Source organism: Ovis aries, chromosome 26 (assembly GCF_016772045.2).
Source record: "Ovis aries strain OAR_USU_Benz2616 breed Rambouillet chromosome 26, ARS-UI_Ramb_v3.0, whole genome shotgun sequence".
Lineage (NCBI taxonomy): Eukaryota > Metazoa > Chordata > Mammalia > Artiodactyla > Bovidae > Ovis > Ovis aries.
The window spans coordinates 34,212,800-34,225,092 of record NC_056079.1 but is presented as its reverse complement, the minus strand read 5'-3'; the positions used below and the strand labels follow the sequence as shown (position 1 = coordinate 34,225,092).

The window sequence follows — 12,293 nt, the reverse complement described above, 5'->3', positions numbered from 1 at the left end:
GCTGAATGCATTAAAAAAATATATTTATTTTTAATTGATTAGTGATTACTTTAAAATATTGGTTTGATTTCTGTTGAATGCATTTTGAATGTAGATCACATGGGATTTAGTAATCCACTGGATGTGGAGGAAAACAAAAGAAAAACATAAGATGTCAAGAGCGACTCTAACATTTTTGTTCTGAGAAACTGAAAAAGTAGACATGCCATTTACTAAAATCCCTGAGGAAAAGACAAATTTTGAAAAATGACCAGAAGTATATTTTAGGCACATTAAATATGAGAATCACAGCAAACTTTGGTTATCAAATAAGAAGTCAAATACACAAATGTGGCATTTGTTAAAGAGAAATAAAGTAAAGATATAATAAGTTTGGGAGTAACCAATACACCCATAGAAGCAGATGAAAGAACCAGGTGATTGAGTATAGGTAGGGAAAAAAGGGGGACTGAAGAATAGCACCATGGAGTACTCCTAAGATGAGAGAGATAAGGTGGAATCAGAAAAACAAAAAAAAAAAATCTGAGAAAGACTGAATACACTGATAAGAGACAAACAAAGAGACCTGCTGTGTCCTGGAAGCCAAATGAAGAAACTGTTAAAAGGAGGAGATGCTGCTCAGCTATACAAAATGCCACTGAATGATCAAGAAAAATGAAGAATAAAAAGTAACGGGCATTTAGAAACATGAGGATCATTGATGACCTTACCAAAGAATTTTTTTTAATGGAATGGTAGTGACGCTAAAGACCAACATGAGTTTAATGATCATGAGTTAGATGAGAATCATCATGAATTAAGTAAAGAAAATTTTCTCAGGCCTTACTCAACCACAAAAATACAGGCAGACAAAATACAGTTGTTAAAAATACATATTTTCAAAGATGTAGGCAAAGAAGAGGCTATTTGAGTATACAAAATGTTGAAAAACACAGATTGAGACAGAAAACAGATTGCTTGTTTTCCAGAGTAGTGGCTGATAACAGACATTAAATGTGAAATGGTATGACAGGTCTAATGTGGAGAACGAAATGTTTTAAAACTGATTTATGGTTGAAAATTGTGATACTATATTAAACTTATAGTTATACACTTGAGAGTCTTATGATTATATGTATATACACATAATTTACCAAATAAAGTTTTTAAAAATAAATACATATATAATTAAAACCTCCACACAAAGTATGCAACTAGTTCAATTTTCTGCCAATAACCACATGATATACACATGTTTGATTGTATACTGGATATACTTGATACATAACTTGCAGTTCTTGAGTCATGGATTTAAATGCTTACTTATTTATGCATAGATTTATTTGAAACTAACAAGCTGGAAAATAAAAATTCAAAGTTCTCATAGACTTAATATTCAGGAACTAATGAATCCAAAACTGAAAAACTAATTAAACAACCTACATTTTGCTGCATTCTTAAATTTAAATAGTGTACAAAAACATTTTTTTAAAAAGTAAGTTCTTAGCTTTAAGGGAAAATTATTTCTTACTGTTTTCTGAGATGCAGAGTGTATGGTTTGTTATCAATGGTAATGATATAAGTCACCTAAAATAAAGCAAATAAAGGTAATTAAGTAAATCAGAAATAAATAAAAGAGTATTTTTCACTAAAGTCAAAAAAGACTCACCCAATACATTTTTAAAAAGCATATACCCTTCAGAATATTTTGTTCTAACTAGCAGGAATTTTAAATTTTTAAATAAATTCAGGATGAGGGCGATAAATGTAGGGAATGGCTTTTGAAAACAAGAGATGAAAGCTATATTTTGAAGAAATATAACTTTACTATGTATTAATGCTAGATTCTACTGTTTATGTGTATAAAAAACATACTCATTTTTAGCCAAAATGAATGAGGCATGACTGTAGGCTTACATGCTACACCAAATACAATGAAACAGTAACATGTTTATAAATACATAAATACACAATCTCAAACACTAGAGCCGCTTTGCAATGCTTCACATATAAGCTAAAGACAGAGCTAAGAGAAGGAAGCAAGGGAAGGATGCTGCGGCTCCAGCAATACGAGCTGGGAGACTCCAGGGACTAAGCTATAATGGTCCTCATCACCTTGATGGGAAGGGGTCCAGGAGCAGATGTGCAGAGTACACAGTACGGCAGGCTGCTTTTAAGACATCATCCGGAGGGTGAGAGACTGTCTAGCAAAACATGTTTTATGTGAAAGAACAATACAGGCACGAAATCCAATCTTTGTCCTTTAACAAATATGATCCTCAGAGGTACCTCCATCTACTGGGCCATATCCTATTGGTTGGAAGGAAGCCACAGGTTTTTCCCATACTCAGAGGTAGAGTTTCTTTAATGGTCTGAACACTAGATGGTAGGAATCACTTTGTGAATTTATGGTCTGTCCAACACCATGGGCAAAGAACTGAGGAGCTGAGGAATAAAACCCACAGCTCATATAGTGCTGGGAGACATTCAAGGTCTGACCAACCAGAGGAGAAAAATGTCACTGAACACGCTCACGCCATTCAGTAAAGATCACAGAAGGGTCAAATTTTAGTGTTAAGGAGAAACTAACCTAGAAACCCAGAAACTAGAGTCGGGGTTACTCGAGACATTCATCCTAAAGACATTGTGGTTTAGTCGCTCAGTCGTGTCTCATTCTTTACAACCCCATAGACTGTAGCCCGCTAGGCTTCTCTGTCCATGGGATTTCCCAGGCAAGAATACTAGAACAGTTTGTTATTTCCTTCTCAAGGGTATCTTCCTGACCCAGGTATTAAACCCGAGTCTCCTGCATTGCAAGCAGATTCTTCACCACTGAGCCACCAAGGAAGCCTCACCAAAGACATTACAAGCATATTTTCAATCTGGTTAGGTAACCAATAGGTAACCTAACTGCCTGCCAAAAGAAAGTATAATACATTTTAAAGGAAAATCACAAAGTTAAGCAATCAACCAAATGGAATTAGCAGTGTTAATCCAATCAAAAATAAATATACCCAGGAACATGAAATAAACCTGATGACTGGATAAGAGGCTCTGGTCTTATCTTCCTCCCACAGGTATATCAAATATAAGCTTTGCATGGGTGAATTGCCTCTGAGAAAAATCCAGGAAGTAGCAGAGTGGCTCCTCAATACTGGGTGACTGAGAAAATATCCACCACGCAAAAGGGCAGGAAAGGCTGAACACACACACCATAAAACCCAGCCCTGGCAAAATAGGCTCCAATAAGGAGAGAAGCCCCAATTTTCAGTATCTCCCTCAGCACCAAAAGGTTTGGACCAGGCATTCAGCAGCACAACTTTTTTTTTTTTAACTTTTTATTTTATATTGGAGTATAGCCATTTAGGGCTTCCCTGGTAGTTCAGATGGCAAAGAATCCGCCTGCTGTGCAGGAGACCCAGGTTTGATCCATGGGTCAAGAAGATCCTCTAGAAAAGGTAATGGCAATACACTCCAGGATTCTTGCCTAGGAAATCCCATGGACAGAGAAGCCTGGCAGGCTACAGCCCATGGGGTTGCAAAGAGTCAGATGCAACAAGCAACAAAGCAGGCATAGCTGATTAACAATGCTGTGGTAGTTTCAGGTGCACATCAAAGGGAATCAACCTTATATATACATGTATCCATTCTCCTGCAAACTCACCTGCCATCCAGGTTGCCACAGACATTAAGCAGAGTTCCATGTGCTATACAGTAGATCCTTGTTGGGTATCCATTTTAAATATAGCGGTGTGTACAGCCCATCCCAAACTCCCTAACTATCCCTTCCCCTCATCCTTATCCCTGTCCTTATCTCTCAGTCTGTGAGTCTCTTTCTGCTTTGCAAGTTCATTTGTATTGTTTCTTTTTAGATTCCACATATAAGGGGTGTCATACGATGTTTCTTCTCTGTCTGACTTACTTCTCTCAGTATGACAATCTCTAGGTCCACTCAGCAGCACAACTTTTAAGGCTGCCACCCAAGGGACTGGTTTCCAAGTAGCCTAGTTCAGACAGCCACTGGGACTTGGCATCCATGAGTCTCCCATTAAACAAAGAAGCAGATTTTTCATGTACCCATGAGCACATCTCATGGTTATTCCCAGGTGCATTATAGATGGAGCAGGCCAAAGCACCCAGCTCTCACTTTCTTCCTGGAAGGGGTTTGACTACTCACATTCTCAGTTGGAGCTTGAAGGTCCAGCTTCAAATCAGACTACACCTGTGCACTATTAGGGATACTGCCAGGATACTGCTATTAGGGATACCAGCCTGAAAGAGCTGGTGGGCGCTTCCCCTGACTACCCTCCCCCACTCTTTGCTCAATTCAATAAGAAAATCAAGTCTCCAGTTTCTTCCTAATAGGAGCTTCTCTATACAATGAGAATCTCATTTTTTTTTTTTAATTGAAGTATACTGATGTCCCTGGTGGCTCAGCAGTAAAGAATCCACCTGCAATGCAGGAGATCCGAGGTTGATCCCTGGGTTGGGAAGATTCCCTGAAGAAGGAAATGGCAACCTGCTCCAGTATTCTTGCCTGGAGAATCCCATGGACAGAGGAGCCTACTGGTGGGCTAGTCCATGGGGTCACAAAGACTCAGACATGACTGAGTGACTCACACATACACTCACACATACTAATGTATAATATTATATGTTATGGATATATAATATAGCAATTCACAATTTTTAAAGTCTATATTCCATTTCTACTTAGAAAATATTGGCAATGCAACCTCAACTTTTAAGGCTGCCACCTGAACGTTTGGATCCCATATAACCCAAATCTGAAATCTGACAGGGTCAGTATTTATAGGTTCCCACTAGACCATTCAGGTATGACCTATATCAAATCCCTTATGATTATATAGTGGAAGTGAGAAATAGATTTAAGGGACTAGATCTGATAGATAGAGTGCCTGATGAACTATGGAATGAGGTTCGTGACATTGTACAGAAGACAGGGATCAAGACCATCCCCATGGAAAAGAAATGCAAAAAAGCAAAATGGCTGTCTGGGGAGGCCTTACAAATAAGTGTGAAAAGAAGACAAGCGAAAAGCAAAGGAGAAAAGGAAAGATATAAGCATCTGAATGCAGAGTTCCAAAGAATAGCAAGGAGAGATAAGAAAGCCTTCTTCAGCAATCAATGCAAAGAAATAGAGGAAAAGAACAGAATGAGAAAGACTAGAGATCTCTTCAAGAAAATTAGAGATACCAAGGGAACACTTCATGCAAAGATGGGCATAATAAAGGACAGAAATGGTATGGACCTAACAGAAGCATAAGACATTAAGAAGAGATGGCAAGAATACACAGAAGAACTGTACAAAAAAGATCTTCACAACCCAGATAATAATGATGGTATGTTCACTCACCTAGAGACAGACATCCTAGAATGTGAAGTCAAGTGGGCCTTAGGAAACATCACTATGAACAAAGCTAGTGGCAGTGATGGAATTCCAGTTGAGCTATTTCAAATGCTAGAAGATGATGCTGTGAAAGTACTGCACTCAATATGCCAGCAAATTTGGAAAGCTCAGCAGTCACCACAGGACTGGGAAAGGTCCATTTTCATTCCAATTCCAAAGAAAGCCAATGCCAAAGAATGCTCAAACTACCACACAATTGCACTCATCTCACATGCTAGTAAAGCAATGCTCAAAATTCTCCAAGCCAGGCTTCAGCAATATGGGAATGGTGAACTTCCTGATGTTCAAGCTGGTTTTAGAAAAGGCAGAGGAACCAGAGATCAAATTGTGAACTCCCGCTGGATCATCAAAAAAGCAAGAGAGTTCCAGAAAAATATCTATTTCTGCTTTATTGACTATGCCAAAGCCTTTGACTGTGTGGATCACAATCAACTGTGGAAAATTCTGAAAGTGATGGGAATACCAGACCACCTGATCTGCCTCTTGAGAAACCTATATGCAGGTCAGGAAGCAACAGTTAGAACTGGACATGGAACTTAAGACTGATTCCAAATAGGAAAAGGAGTACATCAAGGCTGTAAATCGTCACCCTGCTTATTTAACTTATACACAGAGTATATCATGAGAAACGCTGGGCTGGAAGAAACACAAGCTGGAATCAATCAGTTGCTGGGAGAAATCTCAATAACCTCAGATATGCAGATGACATCACCCTTATGGCAGAAAGTGAAGAGGAACTAAAAAGCCTCTTGATGAAAGTGAAAGAGGAGAGTGAAAAAGTTGGCTTAAAGCTCAACACTCAGAAAATGAAGATCATGGCATCTGGTCCCATCACTTCATGGGAAATGATGGGGAAACAGTGGAAACAGTGTCGGACTTGATTTGGGGGGGCTCCAAAACCACTGCAGATGGTGATTGTAGCCATGAAATTAAAAGACACTTACTCCTTGGAAGAAAAGTTATGACCAACCTAGATAGCATATTCAAAAGCAGAGACATTACTTTACCAGCAAATATCCATCTAGTCAAGGCTATGGTTTTTCCAGTAGTCATGTATGTATGTGAGAGTTGGACTGTGAAGAAAGCTGAGTGTTGAAGTACTGATGCTTTTGAACTGTGGTGTTGGATAAGACTGTTGAGAGTTCCTTGGACTGCAAGGAGATCCAGCCAGTCCACTCTAAAGGAGATCAGCCCTGGGGTGTTCTTTGGAAGGAATGATGCTAAAGCTGAAACTCCAGTACTTTGGCTACCTCGTGTGAAGAGTTGACTCATTGGAAAAGACTCTGATGCTGGGAGGGATTGGGGTCAGGAGGAAAAGGGGATGACAGAGGATGAGATGGCTGGATGGCATCACTGACTCGATGGATGCGAGTCTGTGTGAACTCCGGGAGATGGTGATGGACAGGGAGGCCTGGCGTGCTGTGATTCATGGGGTCACAAAGAGTTGGACATGACTGAACGACTGAACTGACTGACTGAGAATCTTCTTAAGAGAAGATGTTTATACAGAAATGCAAGCACATCCCAGGATTATTTTCCTGGGCTCAAGGCAGATGGAACAGGAAAAAACATAAAAGTCCCAAGTTCTCTGTGAAAAGGATTTGAGTACATACTTCCCAGGCTGCTGCCTGGGGGCTGAGCTTCTAAATAACTTGTACTTGGCAACTGACTGGGTACATAAAGAGTTGTCATCTGGGAACTTGGACAGATGTGAAGGCATTCCCTGTGCTTTCTTGCTCTGATTCATTCCAATGATCATTATAAAACTAACTCCAATTCTCCCTCAATGGAATTTGTCCACACATATTGCCCCACTTTATACAGAGGCACTGGAAGAAAGGCTAGGAAATCACCTAGTTACAGGAGCTTCCCTTAAACAGAGAAAACAAAAGGGGTGAAAGAAGTAACATTGTGTCTGCAGATGACATGATCACATGTACAAAAATTCCTAAAGACGATGCCAAAAAGCTATCAGAATACATGAACTCAGAAAAGTTTTAAGACATAAGGCCAAAATACAAAAATAAGTGTTGTTTATATACACTTAACAATGGCACCCCACTCCAGTACTCTTGCCTGGAAAATCCCATGGATGGACGAGCCTGGTAGGCTGCAGTCCATGGTGTTGCAAAGAGTCGGACACGACTAAGCGACTTCTTTTACTTTTCACTTTTATGCATTGGAGAAGGAAATGGCAACACACTCCAGTGTTCTTGCCTGGAGAATCCCAGGGACAGCGAAGCCTGGTGGGTGGCCATCTCTGGGGTCTCACAGGGTCAGACACGACTGAAGTGACTTGGCAGCAGCAACAATGAACTACTAGAAAGAAAAATAGGAAACCAATCCCATTTGCAATAAGCACAAAGGAATAAAAGGAGATGAAAAGCGTACACACTGAACACTAAAAAGCAATCATGAATAAAATTAGAGAAGAAACAGATAATCTATGTCTATGAGTTGAAGGAAATAATACTTTTCCATACCACTCAAAGTGATTTATAGAGTCAATGCATCCTTATGAAAATTCCAATGTCATTTTTCACAGAAATAGAGAAAACAATCCTAAAACAGAACATTAATAGCTATAACAATCTTGAAAAAGAAAAGCAAAACCAGAGACATCACACTCTGTGATTTCAAACAATATACAAGACTATAGTAAGACTCATCAAAAAAAAAAAAAAAAGAATAGAAAGAGGGCCCAAATTAATAAAATCAGAAATGAAAAAGAAATGAAAACTGACATCACAGAAATATAGATGACCATAAGTTAGAACTGGACATGGAACAACAGACTGGTTCCAAAAATGAAAAGGAGTACATCAAGTCTGTATATTGTCACCCTGCTTATTTAACTTATATGCAGAGTACATCATGAGAAACACTGGGCTGAAGGAAGCACTAGCTGGAATCAAGATTGCCGGGAGAAATATCAATAACCTCAGATATTCAGATGACACCACCCTTAGGGCAGAAAGTGAAGAGGAACTAAAAGCCTCTTGATGAAAGTGAAAGTGGAGAGTGAAAGAGTTGGCTTAAAGCTCAATGTCCCAAAAACTAAGATCATGGCATCTGGTCCCATCACTTCATGGGAAATAGATGGGAAAACAGTGGAAATAGTGTCAGACTTAATTTTAGGGGGCTCCAAAATCACTGCAGATGGTGCTTGTAGCCATGAAATTAAAAGATGCTTACTCCTTGGAAAGAAAGATGCTTTCCTTGGAAGAAAAGTTATGACCAACCTAGATAGCATCTTAAAAAACAGAGACATTACTTTACCAACAAAGGTCTGTCTAGTTAAGGCTATGGTTTTCCAGTAGTCATGTATGGATGTGACAGTTGGACTGTGAAGAAGGCTGAGCACCGAAGAATTGATGCTTTTGAACTGTGGTGTTGGAGAAGACTCTTGAGAGTCCCTTGGACTGCAAGGAGATCCAACCAGTCCATCCTAAAGGAGATCAGTCCTGGGTGTTCTTTGGAAGGACTGATGCTAAAGCTGAAACTCCAGTACTTTGGCCACCTCATGCAAAGAGTTGACTCATTGGAAAAGACCCTGATGCTGGGAGGGATTTAGGGGCAGGAGGAGAAGGAGACGACAGAGGATGAGATGGCTGGATGGCATCACCGACTCAATGGACATGAGTTTGAGTGAACTCTGGGAGTCGGTGATGGACAGGGAAGCCTAGCATGCTGTGATCCATGCGGTCGCAGAGAGTTGGACATGACTGAGTGACTGAACTGAACTGAACTGAAGAGACTACTGTTGTTGCTTAGTTGCTAAGTCATGTCAATCTCCTTTGCTCCTCAATCCATGGGATTCCCCAGGCGAGAATACTGGAATGTGTTGTTATCTCCTTCTCCAGAGGATCTTCCTGACCCAGGGATTGAATTGGCAGGAGGGTTCTTTACCACTGAGCCACCAGGGAAGACCATAAAAGACTGTTAACAGCTATAAGTTAAGAAAATGGACAACCTAGATGAAATGGATTAATTCTTCAGTTCAGTTCAGTTCAGTCCCTCAGTCGTGTCTGACTCTTTGCGACCCCATGAATCACAGCACGCCAGGATTCCATCACCAACTCCCAGAGTTCACTCAGACTCACGTCCATCGAGTCAGTGACGCCATCCAGCCATCTCATCCTCGGTTGTCCCTTTCTTCTCCTGCCCCCAATCCCTCCCAGCATCAGAGTCTTTCCCAATGAGTCAACTCTTTGCATGAGGTGGCCAGAGTACTGGAGTTTCAGCTTTAGCATCATTCCTTCCAAAGAAATCCCAGGGCTGGTCTCCTTCAGAATGGACTGGTTGGATCTCCTTGCAGTCCAAGGGACTCTCAAGAGTCTTCTCCAACACCACAGTTCAAAAAAGCATCAATTCTTCAGTGCTCAGCCTTCTTCACAGTCCAACTCTAACATCCATACATGACTACTGGAAAACCCATAGCCTTGACTAGATGGACCTTAGTCGGCAAAGTAATGTCTCTGCTTTTGAATATGCTATCTAGGTTGGTCATAACTTTTCTTCCAAGGAGTAAGCATCTTTTAATTTCATGGCTGCAGTCACCATCTGCAGTGATTTTGGAGCCCCCCAAAATAAAGTCCGACACTGTTTCCACTGTTTCCCCATCATTTCCCATGAAGTGATAGGACCAGATGCCATGATCTTCGTTTTCTGAATGTTGAGCTTTAAGCCAACTTTTTCACTCTCCTCTTTCACTTTCATCAAGAGGCTTTTTAGTTCCTCTTTACTTTCTGCCTTAAGGGTGGTGTCATCTGCATATCTGAAGTTATTGAGATTTCTCCCTGCAATCTTGACTCCAGCTTGTGTTTCTTCCAGTTTAGCGTTTCTCATGATATACTTTGCATATAAATTCTTAGAAAGGTACAAATCCCAAGGCTGAACCAGGAAAAAAATAGAAAATGCGAACAGACCAATTACCAGTAATGAAACATAGATAGATTTAAAAACATGTAGACAGACACTGCACATTTCACATCCTGAATCGTCGCTATATACTTTGACATAACTGTGGAACAAGTGAACAACTTGAAGTTTAAAGTGATCATGCAATGACAATATACATACAAATGGAAGCAAATCAGAAAAAAAAAGCTTAAATCCAAATATTTTTTCAACAGTATGTAGTTTACTCTTAATGGGAAAATATTCATAAATTAAAGTCATAACTCCATGTCCTAAAACTGATAACTCTGACTACTTTAACATCTGTAATCCTTTCTCACATATATGAAAATATATATAAAATATTTCAAAAGGTTAATGTGAGAGTTAAGTGAGAGTAGTATTAAAAAAATACTTCTCTAAAGGAAATTTTATTATGATTTTCAAGTACAATTTTATACATTTAGTTTTTATTATAATTTTTCAGTAGTAGAACATAATCATAATATATTCTAATACTGTATATCAAAATAGAGTTATTGGAGTCTTAATTTTTTTACTTAACTCATTTCAAAAATTGTTCCTTCGAACTGAAAGCATTTTCTCAGGGTTTCTATATATTGACCCCATTTCTTAACCATATGGAAATCTAAACCCCTGTATTATGACTTCTAGTTTCTGGTCTGCAATCTAAAACAGCATAATTATGCCAATTTAAAATATTTTAATCAGGAAAATATTCAAGATGGAATGTCTTCAATTTAATCAGTTTTTAGTAGTAGTGCACATTTTTCAAATTCTTTTTCCAGTTAATATTTACTGACATTCTTTCATCATCAATAAATATAATATCTATCACTTTAAACTTCAAGTTGTTTACTTCAATTATTTAAATAATATCACATTTCAGGCAAATGTGATATTTTTAATTTTCTTTTTCTTTGGCCATTATTTCTAATAAGTCTGATGCTTCTGGGTCAAATTTGCAGGTCTAAATTTTGCTCAAAACCATTTGTTCTATCACTTTAACTGTGGCCATTAATAATGTTTTTTTTCCATACATTGCAGTCTGAACCATTGTCACACTTAATTAATGTTGTTTATTTCTACCAGTATGATTCATCAATAGTATTTAATATTTCTTGAAAATTGTGAACAAGTGCTTCAGAAGAGCCTGAGAGATGAAGGGAAGGGCCTAGGAATTAGCAATAAAAATATGTGGTTTTCCAAGCAAATACAAATCAGTATGATCTGATTCAATGCAAAGGTAAATAAAAAGAGTCTTAAACTTTTAAATTATAAAACTGATACTCTTTAACTTTTTATTTTATATTGAAGCATAGCCAATTAACAATGTTGTGAGAGTTTCATGATGGACAGCAAAGGGATTCAGTTATATATATATATATATATATACCTGTATCCATTCTCCCCCAAACTCCCCTCCCATCCAGGCTGCCACAAAATATTGAGCAGAGTTTCCTGTGCCATACATACCATAGGTCCTTGTTGCTTATCCATTTTAAATAGAGCAGTGTGTACATGTCCATCCCACACTCCTAAATTATTCCTTCACTCAATCTTTAAAAGTAATATTCTTGATCATTTACCTGCTTCTCCCAATCTTCACTCTCATTTGACCTTATCTTCTGTGGAACTGTGACATATAGGAACATTCCCTCAGAATCTGCAGTAAGAAAACGGGATTATTTTTTTGCAACAGTCCTCTAAGACAAGCATGGATTCTTAAGCTTTGAGTCCATGGTGGGGGTCTACAATTGTAAATCTATCTACGTGTGTCCACCCTCCTTCTTGGTCCACAGATTTCAACAGATTTTCAATGGCCCACTGAAAATGGCTAGGAAACAAACAAATGAACAGAGAACAGATATAATGCTGCAGGACCATCCTGTTGGTTTCCAGAACCACGCTGAAGCCTTTCCCTGGGGTCTCTGAGGAATAAAGACAGGGCAGTACCGAACCT

At 38.9% G+C, this 12,293-nt stretch overlaps 1 protein-coding gene across 1 annotated transcript in view; it reads right to left on the bottom strand.

Annotated features, from left to right (window-relative positions):
- Positions 1-12,293, bottom strand: part of ADAM18 (ADAM metallopeptidase domain 18) — a 135,485-nt gene that overhangs the window by 98,626 nt on the left and 24,566 nt on the right. The window contains exon 3 of the mRNA XM_027962623.2: positions 1,511-1,566. Within this exon, the coding sequence (XP_027818424.2) occupies positions 1,511-1,566 (56 nt within the window). The remainder of the gene's footprint in view (positions 1-1,510; positions 1,567-12,293) is intronic.